Source organism: Scaptodrosophila lebanonensis, unplaced genomic scaffold (assembly GCF_003285725.1).
Source record: "Scaptodrosophila lebanonensis strain 11010-0011.00,11010-0021.00 unplaced genomic scaffold, SlebRS2 tig00000072-arrow-pilon, whole genome shotgun sequence".
NCBI lineage: Eukaryota > Metazoa > Arthropoda > Insecta > Diptera > Drosophilidae > Scaptodrosophila > Scaptodrosophila lebanonensis.
Window position 1 is genome coordinate 1,497,228 of NW_022060558.1, and position 25,633 is coordinate 1,522,860.

A 25,633-nucleotide genomic window follows, 5' to 3' on the forward strand; every position below is an offset into this window, starting at 1 on the left:
GCTGCTGCTTTTTATTCTTATCTTATTTTCTAGGCCCGTTTTGCGCGCGACCTATTAAAATATATGCGTCTTTAGTTTGACCTTGAAATATGCCGGTTTCGGTTTCTCTTTATGTGCCACCGAACCACCACCACCTACACAAGCGCACATGCAGAAACTCACTCGAGAGGTTGTTGCCATTGTTATCAACCGTACACACACACACACAAAACAGTATATATTGTAGTATTTTTAGGCCCTTCATATAATGGGTAGATGGTTAATACCCTGCCACATATATACCTTGTATGTGCCCCCAACATTTGAAGTTATGCCAAAATGCTGCCAACTCAACTCGCATGCGGCACATGCTGCCAACTTTAATTATGCAGCAACACAGTTTCGTGCACACTTTGTTGCTATTGGCATGCATTGTAGTCTTTTCTTTGTTGGGTTTGTTCACATAATGATTTGTGTCGGAACTTTGCCAACTGCTGCGCACATAAATAAGTAACAAACAGCAACAACAGCACCGGCAACAGCAACAACACCAAAAAAGTGCAAACAAAGCAAACGCTCAAAGCCACAGCTTCGCATGTTCATTTGCAGCTTCCGGCTGTCTTTCAAACCACAACGCTCTTACATTTTAGCTGATGTAAAGCTTTGACAATGACTGTGCACAATTACCAACAACAAATAGATGGGGCGGTAGTGAGCGATTGAAAAAGAGAGACATTTGAAGTTTATGCCAATCAGTTCAAAAGCCAGAAATTGTTAGATTTTCGCTATTTCTACTATTCTGACAATTTCTACCCGCGTTTGTGTATCTGCTTGAATGAAAATATCAAATTGGAATTGCCATATTCCGATCGCAGTCGACAACCACTCTACCCTCTTGGCAAACTTAACAGGCACTTGGAAGAAATCGTACCTAAGTTTGTGCCAAGAAAGAGATAAAGTATAGGAGACGAAGATCTCATAATGAAAGCATACTGGATGTATTAAACATAAATTTTCCATTGAAAACGAAATAGCAAATGGGTGGAATGAAAGGGAATTTATTGGAAATAAATGAATTGACACAAACTTTTCGAAAATATTTTAATAGGGGTTACTAATAACACAATCTTTAATGTGTATCTGATATTAGAAACATACATTATGTTTGCATGTTTTACAAGTATGTACTTCCCAGCTGCCAGAATAGCTGGCAATCGATAGACCTACCCACATAACTCTTAAATAAATCTCTTATAAAATGCATGAGAAGTTATAACGAAAGACATAGAAGTAATAAGGGAATTCAAATTCATATTTTAATCCATTTTGGTTGTGCTATGCATTCAAAATGAAATATTTTGACTAATTTTCTTATGGTCATGCTTCAGTGATCATAATTAATTGCAACAGCAACTGTACAAACACATATTCACATATATATACATAGGCATACATATGAGCGTATGTAGACTCTTGTGTCTATAGAGACTTGTGCTCCATTGATTTGCACAATTGAGCGCCAAATTAAATGCATATGAACTGACATCATCGTCGTCATCCTCCACAACAACAGCAGCGGCAGCGGCAGCAACAAGCTGCACTTGCAAACATACACACACACACACACACAGATGGATATACCCATACATACGTACTTACAGACAGCTCTCCTCATTGCCCGCTAGACAAAACAACAACAGTAACAAACAACTGCAAGGAGGACGGCGCCGTAATCAGCAAATCAAAAGCAATCAACGGCACTGTCGTCTGGTGGGGCACAGTTGGAAACGGTGCCGCAAAAGTCGCAGTCATCACAACAAAAACAACAACAACAGCAATAGTAGCAGCAGCAGCCACAGTAGCTATACAGTAATCATGGCAGAAAAGTTTAGCACGCTCTCAGCATTTGCCGCCTCTTGCATGGCAAGCACAAAATTGTGCAATTTATGATACCTTCTTGTTGCCAAAAAAAAGTAAAGAAAAAAATGTTTACTGATTGAGCGACACGCATTTCTTACTAGCCCCCTCCCCTCCATACTGCACAGTATTTATGCTTGTTATGCTTTCTTGTTTTGTCTTTCACGATTCTGACTCTTGAACTCCTCCTCTCAGCTGGTATAGAAGCTGGTTTTTCATTTGCCTGGCAATGGATTCTTGTAGTCGCCAAGATATGCTCTTTGAGCATAAATGATCAGTATTCGTTCTTGAAGAATCTTGGTTTCAATATGAAAATGTCATTTGGTAAAGTTGGAGGATAAGAAAGCGTATACAAGTATATTATGCTATAAGCTCTATATTTCCACAAAATGTAATCAATATTACTTTTAGCATCAACTAGAGAGTACTCTTATCTCTCCTTTTAGGAATATATGTATGTATATACTCATATGTGCATTTCCAATTAAAAGTCAATTGTATAAAACACATTAACTTAAATAGATTTCCCCCACTTGAGGGACAAATTTTAAAGTGCATGGCAATTGGATTATTCTTTGAGGCAGATAACATTTCAGTTAGTAACAACAATCCTATATTCTGTATTTAAATTCGTTTAGTTTGATTACACAATATTTAAATACTCCCAGCTTTTATAATTTATGCATTTTTGTGTGCAAATACATATTTATATACACCGACGATTATGCGAACCACTGTGCATCGGACTGCTAGTAGTCAGTCCGCAGAGCCCGCAGCTCCAACTGAGGAGCACCGCAGCAATACCAACAGCAAATGCCGCTCAGGAATCAGCAGCTGCAATAACAGCAACAACAACAACAGCAGCAACACAATTCCCCATTACGGCAACGTCGACAGCATGCTGTTAAAACTATTTTATGTGACACCGCTCCCCCATCTGGCAGTCCCACAAACTTTAATTCTCGCTACGAATCGTTTGCCGGCTTTTTCTGCTTTCTTTTGTGGCCCATCGTTTTTTATTTTTTAACTCAACCGTTTCTTCCATTGCCATTTTTTATTACTTTTTCTCTTGGCATTGCCGGCGTCGTTACTGCCCTGCAACCAAATGACTGAGCAAACCTATAGCCAAGCGACCGACCAACTGCCATTTTTAATCCGCGCCAACACAGCCGATGTGGGGCCACCGTCCACATTACCTACAGACATCTCCCAACGCGGGAATACGACTGCACTGCGAGCAAAATATCTTTACAAACAAGTTGCTTCTTTGGAAATAAGCGATAAAATTAGAAATTATTATCCACTTTTGATAACCACTAGGATTTCATGGATGTTAAAAACGATTTGTAGCTCTTTTTATCCAGAGTATGTTCCCAACCTCATATCTGTCTTACTCCTTGTCGAAGGATTTACAGAACTCACATCTCCAGAAGTTATTGGAATAGATACAGTCGTGGACGATTCCCATCGTCATGCGTTGATTATCGTGACGATAACCAGGGCAGATGCGCTAGATTTTCGAAATTCAATTCAATGTTAACAAATCGCTGTTCAAGGCTTCTCTTAATGTTTTAAGAATCAAGAAATATCATATTTTATTCAGAAGTTTTCGGTATAGAGAAGACCCCGTTAAATAGATATTACTTCAGCAATTTGACAGTAAATCCCAATAGGCGCTATTGTTTTCATTTCGTTCGTTATTCTCTCAGTGTAGTTGGCAACACGCTGTTGTTGGTGCAGCAGACTGCTGCTACTGTAATGCTGCTGCAGCAGTCCAACTGTAAGCTTCTTTGTATTTGACGACTCCCTGGCTTTTGTGTGACTAACACACACACACACATAGACATATGTATACATATATATATACATATATTTACATGTATGTATTAAACTTTTATGATTGCCCGCTGTGGCTGTTGTTATTGTTTTCGACAGAAATTATATTTTAGTGGTATTATTTTTATTCTAACTGTGTGCGAAATGTTGCTGTAATAATATCGCCTGCATGTATGCGAGCGAGGCTGAGTGTGATTGCGTGTGTGTACATTTTAATGGAAAACACTTGAAACCCAAAAGCATCTGACACATTGACGCACCCACTCACTCACTTTCTTACTTGCCCAACAACTGTCTGCCAGTCAGACAGCCATTCTATCTGTCTGCCTTTCGCATATGCTTTCTATATCGCTCTGCTATGTCCTGCACTGTAAACGCATTCAAATTGCTGTCGTTGGTTTGATGTGCGTTTGGTTGACTGGCACGTACATTCATTCACTCACACACACATACCCGTGTTTGTTCTTTATAGGTATGTATGTCTGTATGGGTGTGTCTGCCCGCCCGTCATTGCTCATCCTCGTAAGTTGGCAACATAATGGTCTGCGACAACGTCATTGCTTGACTGCGCTGCCTTGCCTCGCCAGCTTGCCAGCCCTAAAATGGCACACGGCAAAAAGCTGCTTAAGTGCCAAAGTTAAATTGATGTAGAGTAGAGCAACAGTACGACGAACGTACCCCTCAAGAATATTCGTATTCATACTTACTTACGCTTTTTCAAAGACCGAAAATCTCGAACAATAAAGTTTACGAATCGAAAGGGTTATCTTTACAACAAATGGGATCATCACAACTCAAATGATTGCATTTATTAGTATTTTACTTTACTGAAGCTGTAGACACGCAATTTATTTGCACCCAAAATCGTCATATTTCACAACATAAATACATAGTGTTTCCCAGATTTGTGTACAAATTTTTAGTCTCTCTGGCCGTAGCTTAAGAAGCAAATAAATTAAGATTTCTTCAGTAAAGAAGTGTATTTTTTTCTCCGATCTTAACAATAATAATATACCAAGTTTAGTATCACAAGACAATATATAGTACCTATAATAAGTATAATACGCATTAAATCCATCCGTCTGTGACTGTCACCCTTGGGGTAAAGGGTATAAATATTTTTATTGTACAATGTAATCGTCATAGCAACAAACTGAAGGCAGACAAAATCCAGTAACAATAAAACCAGCACTGGACTGCGCATAACTCTCCTCTTTTTTTTTTGCCTACCCGTTGAAGTTTTAATGTTTTGTGATAAGCTTTTTGGGGCTCTCAAGTCGACCGAAAGCAGGAACGAGAGAGCAGTGGTTGTTATTGCCGTGCCTCGATAAGCGATCGCATTTAGCAAGAAACGTGGCGCGTAAAGTTAAGACATTCTTCTCCGACTCCGGGCGACTGTTAAGTTTGCTGCGGCATCCCAACAACAGAGGCTGTTAAAATGTGCAACGATTTGGGTTGGCAGAGCGAAGTGTACAGTGGATAGGCAGGCAGACATTTTTATCATTTTATTGCAGCAGTTGGCTTTTACCCCATCTGTGGCTCTCTTCTGGTTATACCCTATAGTCAAAGGATAAATGTATGGAATAAACAGTCCACACATTTGTATTCTAGATCAGCATGAGAAGACAAATCCGTATTGCCATGTCCGTTATTTAAAAAAAAAAAAAACAATTTTTTTTTTTTGAATGATTACACCCCTTCCCCCATGCATAATTTAATCTCTATCTCTGTCGTTCTTAGATTGTTTTTGCTCTGCCCGCCTAAAGCAAATAAAAAGGTGCTTTTTTATGCAGGGTATTTCACAGTCGGATTTAAACGACTCTGCAGCATACTCTCTTGTTTCTCATTTTGTTTGCTGGCCCGTGGCCCACTTCAAATATATTTTACAGATTGCTCTGCGTCATGTTCAGCTGCCAATTGCTGAGCTGCCTGTAACATTGTTGTTGTTGTTGGTGCGATTGCTGTTGCTGCTATAACTGCTAACTGCATGCATTTTATTTTACCAAACTGTGCCGCAGTACGTAGCAATAACAACAAAAACAACACGCAATATGTTGTATAGTAGTTGGCAATTCAAAGTCTGCTGCCTGCTGCCAGCTCTGGGGCTTCAAAAGCCACATGCCAGCCAACGCGCAATTTTGCCGGTTTTTCTCTGTCTTGTTGTTGTTGTTGTTACTGCCGCTGCTGCCTGGTGTTTTTAGTGTCCCACTCATTGTGTGCTTGGCTCAAAAGCATTGCTGCTGCTGTTGTTGTTGTTGTGTCGGCATCATCATCGTTTTTCATTTTAACAGGCACAGCAAAAAAGCAAAAGAAAAAAGAAATACATATAGCAACAAAAACAACAATAAAAAAACAACTTGCGCAAACGTTCAGCTCTGCCTCCATTTCTGTTTGTGTGTGTGTGTGTGTGTGAGTGCGACTGTGGCGCGCTTGTTTTTCAGTTCACTCGTTTGGATACTTGAACGTACGAACCGAACGAACTGCTGCCGTTGCTTTTGCTGTCTACTGTTGTTGTTTTTGCTGGTTGGCGTTGCCGTTGCTGTTGCTGTTGGACCTCTCCAACTTGTTTCATGGGACGTCCAACCGACGTTCTTTCTATTCGTTTGTTCATTCGTTCGTTCATTCGCCGCTTGCTTGCTAAAATTGCTTGCCTGAACACAAAGTGGTTGACTGAATGGCCGACTAACTGACGGTCCGACAGTTAACAGTGGCTCCAAATTTGAATAAAACTTCGCCGCAGTAATAATATCCATATTCAAGCTACAATTCGCAATTTTGCGATGCCATTTGTTATTCACAAAATTTGAGCGCTTATGCAAAAGAAGGAAACGTGGGGCCAATTTATTAATAACCATACCCAGCTTAACCAAAAAAGAAAATGCGATGAAAACGTAGCAAAAAAAAATTCAAACTCAGCTTATCCTCACACATCTCAGATATTACCTCTAGAAACAGTCTTTCTTGTGGACATGATTTTCAATAGGTTAGAAAATATATTATTATTTTACTATAATTTTATTTGTTCATGCTTTTCAGCTAATGACAAATACTATACATTCTACCAGTTGGATTGCATTTGGATTTGCACCACTGTTCGTTGCTCTGCTGCTGTTATTACTGCTGGCTGACTGGCATTGCTGTTAGTCAGTCAGAGAGCCAGCCAGTCGTATACTTGCGAACAAGAAGCAACTGCTGCTGTTGTATTTATTTGCGTGTGCTGTTGGCGTTCCCTTGTGCCATTTACGCCATACACATATACACACACACATACAGTCATATATATAGTCGCACAAACTTTCGTTTCGCTCATAAAATATCAAGCAAGCGAGTCGAGGAGCGCAAACAAAAATTGCATGAGCTCTTACGCTCTACAACACGCATACACACACAAACGAATGCATATACATATATGTATATATATGTATGTGTGTGTGTGTTGGTATTGCTCGTGGCTTTTTAAAAGCGCTCAGCTGTGTTTCAGCGATTTCTACGCGTTGTCTCTGACTCTGCTGCCCATGTGTTGCTGTTGTCTGTACGTTGGTTTAAAAAAGAAAAAGAAAAAACACAATTCCGACCCCACTGTCTCGACCCAGACCCATGCTCCCAGTCAATCTTTTGACGTGCGCGCCTTTGTAGAAGTAAAAACACATTGCACTCGCAAAAATATCTACAATACATATACATGTAGTATGTATGTACATATGTACATGCGGCAGGCACATTTCGTTGCGGAAAAAACGTTGAAGTCACTTGGTCTTTAGTTTGTTTTTTTTTTTCTCCAAACACTTTTTTACATTGATCCGTACATTGTTGCTGTTGTAGTTTTTATCATAGTTTGTTGCTTTTTCTCCTGCTGGCTTTAATAAATTCCTATTTGCATGCATGTATATAAAGGGTATTTGCTTATTTTTGCATTTTATTTTTCGTCATGCTGCTCCTAGCCAGGCAGACAGCCATCCAGCTAGTCAGTATTGTCCGTTGCATGCCACACATAACAGACACATGTGCGCGTCAGGCCCCACAAATCCCAGCTGCCTCTCAAAAGAGAAGCATGCCGTCATTTCAGAGCGCGTGCCAATCTCTTGTGCCGGCTTGACCTTTTAAAGTGTGGTGCATGTAGACTTAATAGTGCTTTCAGAATGCGGTCGATTAACTATACGAGTATTCGTGTACGGGATTAGAAGAAAACTATTTATCCCATAACTATACTAAACAACCAGTTGTGATTATGTCACTTTCATTATTGTGTTTGGTATCTGCACAATAGACTAGAAATGTAGCTATGTTCTCGAAAAACGACAAAGAGATAATACAGCGATGAATAGTTAGTCCTGCCAATGACACAAGAGTCATAGTTTTGTCTGTAGTCGAGTATACACATAATGAGACTATATTAATAGTATCTTCAAATTGAATCCCTAAAGTATGCTTTAATAATACTTATCAGTAGCGTTTCACTTTCATTTAGTTTTAGAAACGTTTCAAAATCAATTGGGAATTGGAGGAATACTTGTATGTAGTAAAATTGTAATACATATCTTTATATTTTTGTGTACTAGGCATACAGTGAGAGCTCCCTTAATGGACACCTCTTTTATCCGGACACTCTCTCCGGCGGACACTTTTTCTATAACATTCGATCGGTATATAAAGTATTTAAGAATCCCTTGGGCGGACAAAAATTGGCCGAACGTTAGTGTCCGGCCCAGAGAGTTTTCACTGTATTTGTAGCTTCAATAACCCCCTTATAAATGAGGTATCATTGCAATGCCTCTCTCTCTTCACAGAGCATAAGAGCCTGGCAGACCACAAGCTACGTATAGTCTCTATGGTATTTTTTCCTTTTCGCCAAAACTTTTTGTGTTCATTTAGAGTCACTGCCGAATGTCCATGCGACATGGGAATACACTCTATGGTGAGTCCCCCCGGCTCCCGCTCTCGGACAGCTCGCACGAATGTGGCGTTTTGTAATGTGATGTTAGTTTCTTATTAGAATGCATTGCGGTAAGCAATGGTGTGCCACAAATTTACGTATCTATGCAAGTTTGTGTGTGTATTGTGTCCATTGCGACTGAAAACAGAGCACGCATCTGCATTTGGCCGCTGTTAGCATTGGTCCTGCTTATATACGTATATACAAGTATGTAGAGACTACCCGCCTGACACCCCCCTTTAAACTTATCCGTCCCTCTTTCTTTGTGCATACGCCCCAAAGGGCAAACAATGACTTTGAAATGCAACAGACAACAACAAACACTAACTAGCATGCGGTTTATTATTTGAGCAAGGGGAGTGGAGTTGTGGCAGTGGCAGCAGCAGCAGCCACAATAAAAACAACAACAACAACGGCAACATCCCGTTCACCCTTTGTTGCAATTTGTGTTCATTGCACGCTCCCCCATTTCACAATCCTTTTTGCATTGTCCCTGCTCCCCTTTTTTGGTCTTGTTGCAGGTCCCTTTAGTCGGTCGCTTTCTGCTTGTGACTGCAGGCGTTAATAATATTAAAATGTCGAACTCTGCCAAGCCACCCTTGGTCAATGGACGAGGAATGAATGAAGTATTTCGGGGGTTTTTTTTCTTGCCTTTCAATTCCGATTGGAATTTTTAGTTCGTGCTTTATGGTTTAACTTTGATGGATGGTGACAAATAGACCTATATTCAAGCTATTGAAGTTGCGTATACTTTAAGAAATGTCTACAAATACAGAACCCATGCAAATCCATAAATATGATATAAATGAAATTGTTCTTAGCTTCATTGAACCTTAATCCGGATGTATTTGATGGTTTTATTTTCCGAAATTATTTGAATTCACTTTTAAATTAGTATTAATGGGGCTATCTGGGAAAAATCAATCCTGAGTAAGTTTTTTCATTGCTATCATATTAACTGACTCGATTTGACGTTAAGATCCTGAAATAACCTTGAACCCAGTATTAAGTAAAACCCTTTTTCATGACTTACTCACTAAAATAAATGGCAATTGTGTGAATCCACTGCACATCTAATGTCGCTGCGTTGTGTTGCAAAGAAAAGCACAACCAATCCCCACCAACAAGCTAGGAACTCACAATAATAACAATAAGATGTTTAAAATATGCGTGGTGTGGCTCATGGGACCCCTTTTAAACTGATTTCTGTGTGGCTTTTGGCTTTCCTAACTGCTTCGTCTATGGCGGCCAACACACGGCCACTTGAGTGGCGTGCTTCAAAGCGAAATAAATGCTACAACTCATCATCATCAACATCAGCAACGTTAGAGCCAAAAATAAATAAAATAAACTCAAACGCTTCAACACTGGCCACTTCTCTCACAACCATTGAAAATAAAAAGAAAGAATGGACTGCGGTGCAATATTTTCTTGTCACTTTTGAACTTGAAGACACCACTAATCATCAGACAGACGCACATCGTGATGATGAACTTTTCATAAGCTTACCACCTTCAGTTCAGTTTTGGAGAGCAGCATCTATTGTTGTTGTTGTTGGCATTTACCTGTACAGGAACCTTCAGTAGGAATACGAGTACGAGTAGCATCATCATCAGCTTCATCTTCATCGTCATTTACATTTTGAAGTGAAGTGAAGAAAAGAAAAAAGTGCTGCCTCATTTTTATTCTGCTCCCTCCATGTTTCCACATCGCGTGGATGCCAACGGCCGTGGCGAAGGCGCGACTCCAATGTGGAGCGCACAGCACTTCATTCAATCATGTTGCTCTTGGACTCTGTGGCTGCCGCTTGAAGTTGCTTTGCTTTGCCTGCCTGCTGACTTTTTGGCGCGAAAATATCTTTATTGAACTTATGGCTGTGAAAATGTAACCACAGTGGGACTTGCTAAAAAAATACACTGCACTTTGTTTCAACACGATGTACCTCTATCTATAATTTACATTCACAGGGCAGCCTAAATGGGTTTTCGATAATGATACTAAACATGAAAAGCCGGCTGAGAATAGCTTTTCTTTTTACAATTCTTCACAACTGGTCCTATTTCCGGTTACAATTCGAAATATTATGTACAATCAAACAATCAACTCCTTACATTTCTATTTGAGAATTAAATCCAATCGATTCGAGATCTTCTTCGTCTTAATAATGGTTTTTAATCTAGACTAGAAATGACCGTTGTCTGAAAAAGAAAAATATAAATTGTAAATCACAAGCTCTGTCGCAGACGAATTATTCCAAAATGCTTTCAGCCTGTTGTCATCAGACTTTTACGCAAAACAGTTTTCCGAAATGAAAACTGAAGCTGATTAAGTTTCCAAATGGTTGGTTGTAACTTTATCCAATAATTTCTCAGATTTTTATCTGTTGATTACTTCTTAGCTTAATCTTTCTCCACAGTTATGCGACTAATTAAACGTATTCAGAGTTGTTTTCTTTTATTTTTTTGATAAATAATGCAAATGTAATGAGCTTTGTTTGTTTTTGTCTGCAAAGCGTCTTTAGGCAACGAAAAAATAAAATACCCCCCAGTTCTTATTATCGCATATAGATATGTACCTATGTATGTATGTAGGGATGTATATAGTTGTATTGTATTCGATCGAAGCTTCTCTCATTTATAGCTATCGCCTGCCTTGGCGTCGGCGGTGGCGCATACTTGTGTATATAAATGATTTCGTTGTTGTTCTCATTGCTGTTATTGCCCGTTGCTGTTCTTGTTCCCGCAGCGCTTGTTTTTCTTTCCAAGTAATTTTTCTACACATACTCATGCAACGGCTACAAACACAAGCGCCGCCTTAATGTTGTTTGTGTGTAACGTCGCCTCGCCTTTGCTATGCTCGCTTGTCGTAGTTGTATAAAACATTCTAGCAGCTAGCTTTTGCGTTTGCCTTTGCCGCTTTGCTATTCTCGTCATCAACGCCACCGCCGTCGTCGTCGTCGTCTTCGCCTTTGTTATTCAAGTGTGTGCGCTCTGCCTTACGCCCCACTGCGCCCGCTAACCGTCTCTTTGCTGCCCCCTCATTCTCTCTCTTACAGCCCACATTTCTGAGTAGTGTACGAAGCAACAGAAACGAATGGCCTGGCACGGCATGGCAAAGCTCTTCCCTTCTCGATCCCCTTGTTCGTCTCTCCCACTGACTTGGCCGTCGTTGCTTATTTCATTTTATTATATGCCAGCCAACAACTTTGAGTGTGTATCTGTATTTGTGTGTGTGTATGTCTTCTGTGTGTGCATGTTGCTGTTCCTTATCTACGTCTTTGTCATCGTGCGACGTACGTAGGCTTCACACACACACACACACAGATACATATACTCGTGCAGGCACACGTATTTGTTGGTTCGTTCGTTCGTTCGTTTGGCTCGTTCAGTTCGTTTTCAAGCGCGCCATAACTACCACTGGCCAAACCCGTCCCCCCATCCCTCCCCCCACTTTGCTGTCGCCTTCTTGCTACGTCCGCTTCAACCGCTCCATTCGCCCTGGCAAGCGCTTCAAGTTGCAGCCGTCGTCGTTCAGCGCTGTCGTTCCACATTGCTTTAGCTTTTGTGTGCCGTGCCATGCCATGCCATGCCTGTGTAGTCTGTGGTCCCCCCCTCATGCTCCTTCTTCCACTTCTATCACTCAGCGCTGAGTGTGGTGCGGTGTGCTGTGCTGTGCTTTAGCTTTGCCGTCAGTTCGTCGTCGTACATTTCATTTCACTTCACTTAATTTCTCAGATACCAAAACGAACGGCGTTGTATTTTTCTTCTTGTGCGCTCTCCGCCCTGCCTGCCACTTCATGCCGGCTGGCGTCGACGACGACGAATACGTTGGATCGTTGTATATTTGTATGGTTGTGTCTGCATCTGTGTGTGCGACTCGAATTGCTGGCTGTCGGTTTAAGTTTTTATGTGTATGCGGCGATGCGGCGGCTGCTTCTTTCCCTTGCCTGAAATTGTTTGGGTTTTAGCATTTTCTTGCTTTACTGCTGCTGCTGCTGCTTTTGCTGGTGGTGCTTCTTCTTCCATTCTCTGCTTATAGAGATGCCACAGCAAAGAGTCGAATCGAGTAGATTTGGAGTGGGTTGGGAGTTGTTGCTTTTGTCGGTGTTGTAGTTGTTGTTGTTTTTGTTGTCGTAAAGCGCATACAATGAGATTTGACGTTTATGATTTCTTTGTAACCTGGTTATTATTGCGCCATTGTTATTGTTGTTGCCATTGCTGCCGCTAACGGTAACAACAATTTGTCCAAGAGAGTGGTGAACTTTCTTGTTGTTGCTTTTGCTGTTACCGGCAATGTCACAAAAGGTCGTGGTTAAAAGTTACTTTTGGTCCATGTATTTGTTTGTTGTTGTTGTTTTGATTGAGTTGCATTTTTCAAATTGACAATAAATGCGAAATCATTTCCACTTCCTTTTACAATTTTTGTGCCTGTTGTTGTTGTGGTTGCAAATCTTAAGGCTACCCCTTGTGTATTGCCATAAATTTCTTTTGCGCTCATTATTTAACATTACGCTTAATTTGTATTTATTGTTTGAGTGGCTTCATCAGCCAACAATAGCTATTTGGCTGTTTGCCTGCTTGCTTGCGTGCCAGCCTCTGGCCTGTGCTGTGCCTGTGCCCCTACCGACAGAAACAATGACGTTTATTGTAAAAATTACCGCGCGCATTTTTATTGCCTGTTTATTATTATTGTTTTGATGCCAATATACATACATACATACATGTGCACAGAAATACACATACATAATACAAATGTATGATTTTTCCCGAAGAATACTTAAACTGATTCAGAAAAATTTGCATTTGGTCTAGTGGTCGTCGAAAAGGGAGATTCGTGTTAGATTTATGGGATAAAATGGTTAAAAGATATTAAAAACTAGTTTATGGAAATAAATAATATCATTTTAAAAAGGTATAAAACATACATATGTACATATGTATAGGAACAAAATACTGTTTATTCTTGTTGTTTTATTTAAAGATAGAAAACTTGTTTGTATAATCTTCATTTATCAATGAAAGCAAAAAGTGTTTAACTTTGTATTCTTTGTATTCTATAAACATTTTTACACTTTTATCTATTTACATATAAATAATTACTTAAATATACTTATAGTGTGTTGTTGCAACTGATTTTTGTTTGCCTTTATTCATTGCTTTCGAATCAGCTATTAGGAAATAAACTTTTCTATAAACGCAAGTACTGTCTAGCAATATGAATTAATCGATATTCGTTTGCACAAAGTTAATTATTTGGCTTTAAAGAGCCTAAATTAGCAAATGAATAAGTTTAGGAATCCCCATTCTGCTTTGTTGTAGATCCTAACTGCCCCACATGTTCAAATCTCCACACACACAAACTTAGCCTAACATTCTTATGCATATGCAGGTATAAACATACGTATGTATGTGCGTGTGTACTTTGGGCAGTCAAAAGTCGCGCTAATGCGACGTCGGGTTCAACGTCGACAGCGCTGCTGATAGCGGCGTCGCTACCTCCTACCCATTCAGTCAGCCGTTCTTCATAGAGCGGCATGTTGTGTCGCTCTCTCATCAGCCAGCAGCTAGTCACAGTATTGTACTTTTTTCTACACCGTTTTTCACAATTTCTCTTGCTATCGTGTTTCGTGTTGACACTTTTTTGAAGTCAGTCGTCTGCCTCATCAAAATAAATAAAATAAAATAAAACAAAAAGGGACGCAGCCAACCAAGACGAGGAGCATCAAGCACTCATTGTTGTTTTCCCCTCACATAATTTAAAGCAAAGACAATAACAAGCCTTGCTCTTGTTTTTGTTGTTACTTCAGCTCTCTGCTTTTTGCTGTCAAATTGGTAATTATTTTCTATTTAGGTGTGTGTGTGTGTATGTGTATTTGTGTTGTTGTACCTATTACATACGAGCGCTCCACTGTGCCTATCAAACGTTACGCCAATCTGTGCCAAGTTTTGTGCATTCCGTGGATCTTATGAATTGCAAATACATGTCTGGCCATCACATGTGTACATACATACGTATGTATGTACATATACTTGCGTCACTATCAAACGCTTCTACTAATCGCAATCAGAGTTCTGAGTCATGTAAGCTCGGAAAAATGAAACTATTGTAATTGAAATTACAAGTATCGTCACTTCGATTGAAAAACTAACAATTTGTGTCGTTGTACAGTTAATGGCAATTATATAGGCTGCATTGTTCCCACGTAACAAGCAAACGGATTACATACACATTTTGCATTGAAAGAAGCGCATTTATAGAATTCGATTGTTGGAAAGCATAAAAGGACAAGTCTCCAGAATATTGAATACAACTTTTCAAAATGAGGAAATATGTCCTTTGCTTATTGTGAAAGTTTATAAAGAATATATGAAATAGTTATCGCCAATTGGATTATATAAAATTGAAATAGGGCGCTCAACGATGCCATGGACTGCTAGTTCTTAGCTTGTTGTGTGAAAAATGTTAGATACTCTCGTAATAGGATTTATTTCTTTTAAATACAGTATACGTGCAGTATATTTAAAAAGCCAATAATTATAATGGAAATGTGTAATGTTTAACCGATAGATATGGAATGTTAATCTAGTTCAATCAAGGATATACATATTTACCTTTTTATAAGAGTGTAAGCAGATAGTATTTGCAACTAAATGTATTAAGGCTTTGTCATTGTTAATAATGCAATTATTTTTGTTAAGTTAATGAGCTTAAATGTTTAACCTGTTCCATTACTAACTAACTATACATCTTCAAAGTTGCTCATTTTCAAAATATCTTACATTAATCTTTACTTTTACTTAAAATATATATATTATAGATTTTAATCCAAACTGATATCAGTGATAGATCAATTGCTCTTAACTCCAACTTTAATTTCCTATACATATGTACTGTACATAAATAGGAAATGATAAATTTCATTACATTATTTTGAATCGATGCAATACACTCGTTCACAAACATTTTTATGTGTATGTTGATAAAAAGTAATGTATGTATGTATGTATATGTACATATACACGTATGTGTTTAAAGCAAAGCGCGATTGTTCAATCAATTTTGCGTATAAAGTGAATTACATTTAAAACAGCTGTGCAACAACAACTTCAAATAACATCTGACAGACAGGTGCCGGCGCAACTGTAAGCTGGGCGGCAACCAACGTTTAAAAAGAGAATTCGCTCGGTTGGTAGCCACACACACACAGATACACATACATATATCCATGCAAACAAACACGCTAACCAAAGGCAAGCATTGAACAACATCAGGCCACCTCCCCCAACCACCCCTACGATGTCATGCCCACACTAAACAAATTTCATTCATAAAATGATTTATGTATGGTACATGGGCAGCAGACCTGCCCCCATCCCCCACACCCACTCTACAAAAGCACCCACCCAGCCGTTCCCACCGTGCCCCACCAACCAAACCAAGCAACCAAAGTCAAAGTCACGCATCTTGAAAATGCGATGCCGCAATGGCAAAGCGGCAAGTGCTGTTTTGTTGGTGTTCACAACGACAGCGCTTTTTATTTATTCGTCTCCTTTTGTTGTTGCTGTTGACTTACTTACATACATATATATGTATGTGTGTATTCATACATATGTACATTATTAGTGCCCATGCTTTGTTGTTGCTGGCGTTGCAGCGCGCTGCTAATTATAGTCAATGGTCGCAGTTGTTGCTATTGCTGTTGTTGTTGGTAGGTAGTAGTTGTTTATATTGCCATAAGTAAGTTGGCAAACCAAAAACAACAATAACAACAGAATCTTAAAAGTATATATGGTTTTTTGTTTCTCCAACGCGCCATTCCTCATTTTTCGCCACGTGCAGCTCATCAACAATTTTCATTTCAAGTTGCCACTGCTGCTGTTGTTGTTGTTATAGTTATGTATTGCTACTACTGTTGTTGTTGTTACCATTTAGTAGAAAATGTTTTTTTCTTTATCTATCAGATTCATTTGGTGCGAGTAATGCCGGCCGGCCGGCATTCTTTGTATTTGTTACTCTCCATTAGGCAATCAGCTGATTATTGGATTAACTATTCTTTGACTAACCATTGATATTTCATTATCTTACCATTACAGGAGCTAATTGGCCAAAATAGCAACGACAGCTCGAGTGGGGGCGCACACAGCGGCATGGGCTCTGGACCGCCGGGCACCCCAAATCCACAGCAAGTGATGCGACCCACACCATCGCCCACTGGCTCGTCCGGTTCACGTTCCATGTCGCCGGCCGTAGGTAAGTCAATGAGCATCGATAATATCTACAGAATTAAAACGTATGCCTCTTCTCTTGACAGCACAAAATCATCCGATCTCGCGTCCGGCGAGCAATCAGTCAAGCGGTGGCGGTCCCATGCAGCAGCCACCAGTGGGCGCCGGTCCGCCACCAATGCCGCCGCACGGTCTACCCGGTGTACCACCGCAGCAGCAGCAACAACAACAGCAGCAGCAGCAACAATCTCAACCCCAGCAGGCTTCAAATTCAGCCTCATCGGCGAGCAATTCGCCACAGCAGACACCGCCACCAACGGCGCAGCCAAATCAAAGCATTAACAACATGGCCACACCACCGCCACCGCAGGGTGCAGCCGGTGGCTATCCCATGCCACCACACCTCATTGGCACCTATAAAATGGGCGGACCGGGACAAAGTCCCGGCGCACAGGGCTACCATCCGCCACAACAGCCGCAACAATATGCGCAAGGTGAGATCGATATAACGATTAGATTATATATTATTACACCCGTACTGCTCATTGATGGAATATACATAAGTTCAGTTAAATTGAACAGCTTATAATAATTATTATTTCGGTTCACAAAAAAAATTAAATACAGAAATTCTTAAGAGCCAATTGAACAAGAACAATTAGGGAATAGGTTAGTTAAATTTTAAATGGTTGGTTAAATTTTAGAAACACATTCCAGAAAGTAAAACCCCTTAACTCACTCCATCTAAAAATTGAAGAAGATTTTGAATAGATGTATGGTTACGTTAATAGAGCAGATCCAGAACTTCCCCGCGCCATCTATGTCACGCATTAAAGTATAAAGTGTAACCTCCTAGATCTAAGCCATAGAAAAATGTGTGCATAATTGGGGCTCTGTCTGAAAGTCAAGCTTCTATTAAAAGCATTCGGAGGTAAATTATTTTCTGATACAAGGGATAAGTTGGACAAACTGGGGAAGCGAAACCCTTCAGAACTAGAACTATTGTATGGCATAGGCAAGCATATAAAGGGCCTTCTAAGAAAGAAAGAAAGAACTTAGGTGAACAATCTTAGCCTAAAGATTAGCAACTAAGACAACTTGTAAATAATTTCGTAAGACTGGACAGGCTGAGATGGAATTAGGCAATACTGCAAACCTACTACATATCAGAACAGGACCCTTACGAAACTCTTGCTATATAAGAGGTATCTCCTTTATTGAAATGGGATAAGAAGAATTCTTATATACAATATACTATATAGGTATAATAGAAAAAATAGCAATGCCTTCCTAGAATATTGAATTTATTGACTTATGAGTTGCAATCGTCTCTTTACTAAACTTGCTTATCTCTTGTGTAGGCAACTACGCGCCACGCCCACAGTATCCGCCGGGAGCCTATGCCACCGGTCCACCGCCACCGCCTACAAGTCAAGCCGGTGGTGTTGGCGCCAATAACATGCCACCCGGCGCACAAGCAGGCTATCCGGGCCGACCCATGCCCAATCATAGCGGCGGAAGTCCGCATGCACCGTATCCGCCCTATCAGTGGGTGCCACCGTCGCCACAGCAATCCGTGCCCGGCGGCGGAGCGCCCGGACAGGTGGGCAATCATGTGCAAAACAAGGGCACCCCACCACCGGTGGGACCGCCACCAACTCAAGGAGGTGGCTCACCACGTCCTATCAACTATCTGAAACAGCATTTACAGCACAAAGGTGGCTACGGGGCCAGCCCCACACCGCCGCAGGGCTATGGCAATGGGCCCGCAGGCATGCATCCCGGCATGCCAATGGGTCCACCTCATCATATGGGTCCGCCGCACGGACCAACGAGCATGGGTCCGCCAACAAGTACGCCCCCACAGTCGATGATGGGCGCACAGGCGGGCAGTGATAGTGGACCCCCGGAGCATATATCGCAGGATAATGGCATTAGCTCATCGGGTCCTACTGGCGCAGGCATGCATGCGGTCACATCGGTGGTTACTACCGGTCCGGACGGCACGCCTATGGATGAAGTTAGTCAGCAGAGCACGCTCTCGAATGCATCGGCGGGTGAGTAAAAACCAAACAGTAACTATGGGCGGATTTCTAAAACTTGTGTTTTGTTTCTTTAGCATCCGGCGAGGATCCACAATGCACCACACCAAAGTCGCGCAAAAACGATCCATATAGCCAAAGTCATTTAGCACCTCCGAGCACTTCGCCACATCCTGTTGTCATGCATCCGGGAGGTGGAGCGCCAGGCGAGGAGTACGATATGAACTCGCCACCCAATTGGCCGCGTCCAGCTGGTAGCCCGGTAAGTCGTCATAGACTCTCTAGCGATTGTTCCCAACGACTAACGTTTTATATTCTGTACCCCTTGCAGCAGGTGTTCAACAGTCATGTGCCTGTGCAGCCGGAACCATTTCGTAGCACTGTTACTACCACCAAGAAATCGGATTCATTGTGCAAACTCTATGAGATGGATGATAATCCAGATCGAAGGGGCTGGCTTGATAAGCTGCGCGGCTTCATGGAGGAGCGCCGCACCCCCATCACCGCCTGCCCAACAATCTCAAAACAGCCACTCGATTTATATAGGTTATACATTTATGTAAAAGAACGTGGCGGATTCGTCGAGGTATGCAAGGTGCCGTAGTAACTCCTTTTACTAACTTCTTTTTAGATTTACTAGCAAAAACCAAAAATCAAACCAAACCAAACCACAATTAGTCTTCAACCAACCAACCAACCAACTATCATAATTCACAAAAACCAACACAAAAAATACCAACCAAACAAAAAAAACAATATTCGAAAATTTAGCTAACACACCACAAGATATATATCGAATGATCCATCATTTGACAACAGAAACAAAATCATCCGAAACCTGACAATGCAAGTAACCCCCAACCAGAAACCCAGCATCTTCCTTCCATCTCCATTTTCATTCCTGAATAACCGCTTCCTAACAAAGTCATTAAATTGTAGCTGCATTTTGAATAGAATCAAGTCAATATATCTTGTCTTTTGGCCCAAATAAACCATAGATCAGCAAAGAAACAAAACTAAACACAAAAATAAAAACGAAATGAAACCATGCGGCGCAAGTTTGAGACTAAATTTTGTTTTAAATAAATGCATGCCACCTTTTAAAGCACGTTTTAAATTTTTTCTAAATAAAAAACAAGCTCGCCTAAAAGTTTAAATCAACGCTTGTTGAGCGGTCTAGCAATCTCAATACAAATAACCAAATCGTAATGAAAATTATTTATGTACTTGAAATCGCTAGCAAAAGTATTAAAAATCGACATTGAGATCGCAAGGCCGTTCGTATTTTGGATTCAATATTAAATTGTTTTTTGCTATTTAAAGTAAAAGGAAAAAATATTACTAAATTACATATTTATAATAATAATAATAAGAACATGTTCAAAATGTTTGTCTACAATCTTTTTGCATTCCCTAATATATTTTTGGTTGATTGAACGTATTTAGAACCCGTAGTGATATCCCTCCCATCCAATTGTTTATTTTTAGTTCGTAAGTAGTTTTTGATTTTCTAACCATTAATACCCTATTTTAAATTAAGTTTGTGTGTGCACTTTTCAAAGATTCTATAATTGATTTGAAAATATTGAGAGAAATGTAAGCGTCTTAACGGAATGCATCCAAACACTACAAACATTGCATTGTTTGCCTGTGATTTCATTATTTTTTTAAGTCCTTATATTTACAAAAATTTCAACGTGTTTTTCCAAACGCTCCATACAAGCGCACACACCCCAACTGACCAATCGAAAAAAAACAACCCTATATTTCTGAATCTACCTCAGGTGACCAAAAGCAAAACATGGAAGGATATTGCGGGTCTGCTGGGCATTGGAGCCAGCAGCAGCGCCGCCTATACGCTAAGGAAGCACTACACCAAGAATTTGCTGGCCTTCGAGTGTCACTTCGATCGTGGAGACATCGATCCACTGCCCATCATACAGCAGGTGGAGGCGGGCAGCAAAAAGAAGACAACAAAGGCAGCCTCAGTGCCATCGCCAGGTAAGTGTCTAACAAATCTACTCTTGGTTCCATTTTATGAGTTGTGGTATTCACATAGTGTCCTTTAAAAGACTTCTCAAGCGTAATTACACCTAATTCTGTTTTTACATGGTAGATTGGCTCCAGAAACAACCGTAAAAAAATACATTGATCATATGCCAAAATAGGTGATTGGTTCCTTATCTCTAGAGAAATATATGTGCAATTTTTATACCCTGTACCCAAAGGGTACAAGGGTATATTAGTTTTGTGCGAGTGCACATGGAACACACAGAAGGAGACTTGGTAGACCCCACAAAGTATATATATTCTTGATCAGCATGACAAACCGAGTCGGTATAGCCATGTCCGTCTGTCTGTATGAACGCAAGGATCTCTGAAAGTATAAGAGCTAGAATAACCAAACTTGGTATACAGATTCTCCTGAGACCGAGAAAGGACGAGTTTGTTCATTTTTTCTGATCCACCCCCCCCCCCCCCCCAACCGCCCCCACCCTTTAACGATTTTCTATAACTCCCGTAATTCTTGGAATTTTGAAAATTTGGTAGTCACATTAGGTTAGTGATTATATATCCGTATACCAAGTTTCATTATGATAGAATGATCGGAAAGAAAGTTATAGGCATATAACCAGGCCCAATGCACACATACATACATATGTACAAGTACACAAACACGCATAAGGCACGATTCTGATGTAAATGTATGTATGCATGCATGGAATATTTTATATTTAATTTAGTTATTTAATTAAATTAATTTAGTTAATTAATTTAATTAAATTAAATTAATGAATTAATTAAATTACTTTTTGTGGGGTCGTACAGGGTATTTAAGAGTTGAGCCTGCTCGACTTTAGCATTCCTTTCTTGTTTAATTTTCAAACCGTGCTATCAAACCGTATTTAAAAACAGAATTAGGTGTATAGCTTTGTATTTTTTTTTTACTGAGACTAGTTCTACAAGAAAAGCAGCAAGTAATTGGCCTCTACTTGATGCTTCACTCCTCCTCCCATTTCCAAATAACGATTCAAATTTGCGGAATCGAAATTTGCATTCACTGAAAAAATGCTTTCACACAGTTTTTAGTTTTCAAAAGTAAATAAAGAATAGCAAAAGAATGAACTATAGCGGGATAGTAATGATAACCTTTTATTTTCCCAGGCAAATTGCCCAATTGGGTTCCAATTAATCTTGAAAATCTCTCATCTAATTAAAGCAGATGGGGTCTCCATTGGTGAAATGAGAATTAAGATAGCCAGACGGGGTTTTCCCCCTTTCTTTTAGTGGTGTTTTTCCAATTTTCGAGCACCTTCCTTTTTCATGCATTGTGAACGAGCCCCTCCCAGGTCCCCGTAACAATAAAACGGTTTACCTTTAAAGAAGTAATACAAATAGGGGATAGCATTTATATTTAAACTCTGGATAAGCCAAATAATACTATAAACCATAGTTCCAACACAAAGAATGTTTCTAAACTTACTATCAAGTAAATGATATATAAATTAATCTGAAATTTCTTTGGCAATACACTAAACGTGTACCTAAAGCTAATTGAATCCGTTTTAAACACACTACCTTGTGAATACTCGCAGTCTTTTGTTGATTTTTTGTAAAGAACTTTGTATTTCAACATGCATATTTTTTGCGTTTATTTCTTATTATTTTCGGTATGTACTTGAAAATGTTTTTCACGACTTTTTCTCCGCATCAATTTAAACAAAATAATAATAATAAACGCAAACCCCACCATCTTGCAACCAATCGGTGGTGGTCATTTGGATGCGGCAACAACAAATTCGACAGGCTCGTCGAACTCACAGGACTCATTCCCAGCGCCGCCCGGCGCTGCGCCCAATACTACAATCGATGGCTATGCAGGCTATCCGGGCGCAGGCGCCTACCCGGGAGCTGCCGGTCCGCAGCCGGATTATGGGGCCGCGGGCCAAATGCAGCGACCTCCATCTCAGAGCAATGCGCAGACACCGCATGCAGGTGAGTTCAAATGAAAATTCAATTGATTATTTATTGTTTTTCAAATAATACTAAGGATTAGGATACTGAAATTAATTCGTTTTGGCCATTGTTCGTTCGTTTTGCTAATTTAAAAATATCATTTTAATTTTGTAAATCGCTAAAAATTTGAACAACGACAACCTCAACAATAACAACAACAACAACGACAACAAAAACTCACGCTCATTTTGTTGGCTGCTTGCGTTGTTATTTATTTTTTAGTTTTTATTCCTGCAGTTAATTAATTAATTGAATTTCATGTGTGTATTTTGTTTACTCATTTTATTTTTATGTTTTTTATAATTAATTGTGGGCACGCTACTAAAATCAAATTATCAACAACCACAACAACAACATCATCACTACAACGACAATGCACAATCAAACAACAACAAAAACACCACTTCATGTGAACAACAATTATCTCACAAAAACAACAATACCAACAACAACATTTTCATTGTGTTCATACTTGTGTCATTCATGCATTCATTCATTTCAATCAAACCATTCGTTCATTCATTCATCCAACCAACCAATCAACCAACCACGATCATTCATCAAACGCCGCCTCTCAGGCACACAAAATCAAACAGCCGCTGATAATATAAGCGTGAGCAATCCCTTTGATGATCCAATTGCTGGCGGTGTTGCCTCCGGCGGAGCTGCTGCTGCTGGTGTTGCTGCAGGTGTTGGAGGCGGCGGTGGACCGAACCAACCACCACCCCCACAATCACCGCACGCCGCCGCATCCCAAGCGGGTGGTCATCCACAACAGCAATCGGGCTCAGCATTGCCGCCTTCGGCCCAACCATCGCAGCATCAGCAACAGCAGCAGCCGGCAGGCGCACCACCGCCACCACATGGGCCACCGGTGCCGTCGTCGCCGCAGCATGCGCGCCCCGCCACTGGAGCACCTTATCCGCAGGGTAGCTCTGGGTATCCAACGCCTGTGTCTAGAACGCCAGGTATACTCCTCTTTTCATTTGGTTTTCATTATTATTTTGACTTAATTATGCACATACATTGTTTTGTTTGTTGTAAAAATGTATAGTATGGAGCTTTGAAATACAATATTCTGTTTTATGTAGATGTTTAGTTGCAGCCTTTCACTCTACTTGTATCTGGTACCCCTAAACGTATTTGGAATTTTCTTTCACTGCTCTCTTTCTCTCTCTATAGTGCCATCTGTGCCATATCAATTGTACGGATTCTCTCCTTTAGGTTTCATTATGGTCTTGTGATACTACACTAAAGAAATGTACTATAAATATTCTTTGGAAAAGAGCCTGTGCTAAAATACCAATTTTTCTTAGTCTAGTGTCATAAGGCCGGCATTTACTAAATGAGACGATCATGAGAAAGATTGTATATTTTTAATTTATACTCTTTTATAAATACATAAAATATAAAATAAAAATTTCATTCATTAAATAGTAATAAAACCATTAACTTTTCTAGATCTAACCGTAACATCATACCTTTTAACAATTTACTTTATTTGGTTCCTAGAAAAAGGTTGTTTTACCTTAATATGTTTAAAATTAATTTGTATATGTATATGGTTTTGAGCGATTAACCACCGAACCGCATTGACTGACATATAAGGCAACATAATACTATTGATTTTGTTGATCCTAAATCGATTTCTCTCCTCAACGTCAAACACATCCATATATGGAACATCCGACCCATTCCTTGACCTCCTATTGACTTCAATTTAAATGAATTTGGACATATTGTTTACTTTTGTCATTCCAATTTTTTAACGCATAAATTACTTGGTACTTAACCATTCTGTTTTTATGGTATTTATATCAGTATTTTAATTATTTATTATTACATTTAACACTCATTTTTTCATGGAATAACTAACAAACCCATTATCATTATAGTTTATTATTATGTTTTCTAATCCCACTAAATCCAAAAACATTATATTTTTCAGGTTCACCCTATCCCGCACAGCCGGGTGCTTATGGCCAAGCATATGGTTCGTCTGATCAGTACAATGCCACTGGACCACCCGGTCAGCCGTTTGGACAGAATCAAGGACAATATCCGCCACAGAATCGCAATATGTATCCTCCCTATGGGCCCGAGGGAGAAGCGTGAGTTGCTCATTCATTACCTAGTCACCTACACTAACACCCACCACATACAGCCTAACACGAACAAAAAACAGATATCGTAACTGACTGTACTGTATTTCCAATGCTATATCTAAATCCTTATGTGGTCCCTTTGAACTAGATTTCACATCAGATTACTGATTCTTTCGTTCTCCACAGACCCCCAGCCGGTGCTAATCAGTACGGACCCTATGGCAGTCGGCCATATAGTCAAGCACCTCCAGGTGGACCACAGCCACCAGCGCAAGGCGTTGCGGGCGGACCACCGACAACGGGGGCACCAGTAGCGCCACCTAGCGGCGCCTACGCGCCAGGAACTCCCACACAGCAGGACTATTATAATAGGCCGCCAGAACAAGTAAGTAAACGAGCATGTGACGCTCAATTGATTTCAAATTAACAAATAATAAACCTCATGCTAACCACAGAGTCCACAACCTCGACGACATCCCGACTTTGCCAAGGACTCACAGCCGTATCCTGGCTATAACACGCGACCTCTCTATGGTAAGTTCTGGTGAAAACTGAAATAGCAGTCCTTACTAATTGGTA

General features: G+C 40.1%; 1 protein-coding gene across 7 annotated transcripts in view; it reads left to right on the top strand.

Annotated features, from left to right (window-relative positions):
- The window catches only part of LOC115625527 (trithorax group protein osa), a 57,163-nt gene that overhangs the window by 26,298 nt on the left and 5,232 nt on the right, over positions 1-25,633 (top strand). For 3 of the 7 annotated variants that reach the window (XM_030520597.1, XM_030520598.1, XM_030520596.1), the window contains exons 5-15: positions 16,759-16,915; positions 16,977-17,384; positions 18,252-18,947; positions 19,010-19,194; positions 19,264-19,527; positions 20,717-20,932; positions 22,700-22,928; positions 23,528-23,917; positions 24,898-25,060; positions 25,241-25,439; positions 25,510-25,588. In XM_030520597.1, coding sequence (XP_030376457.1) covers positions 16,759-16,915; positions 16,977-17,384; positions 18,252-18,947; positions 19,010-19,194; positions 19,264-19,527; positions 20,717-20,932; positions 22,700-22,928; positions 23,528-23,917; positions 24,898-25,060; positions 25,241-25,439; positions 25,510-25,588 — 2,986 coding nt within the window. Of the gene's footprint in view, positions 1-16,758; positions 16,916-16,976; positions 17,385-18,251; positions 18,948-19,009; positions 19,195-19,263; positions 19,528-20,716; positions 20,934-22,699; positions 22,929-23,527; positions 23,918-24,897; positions 25,061-25,240; positions 25,440-25,509; positions 25,589-25,633 lie in introns of all 7 variants that reach the window. The other 4 variants (XM_030520600.1, XM_030520599.1, XM_030520601.1 and 1 more) reach the window with 4 other exon arrangements.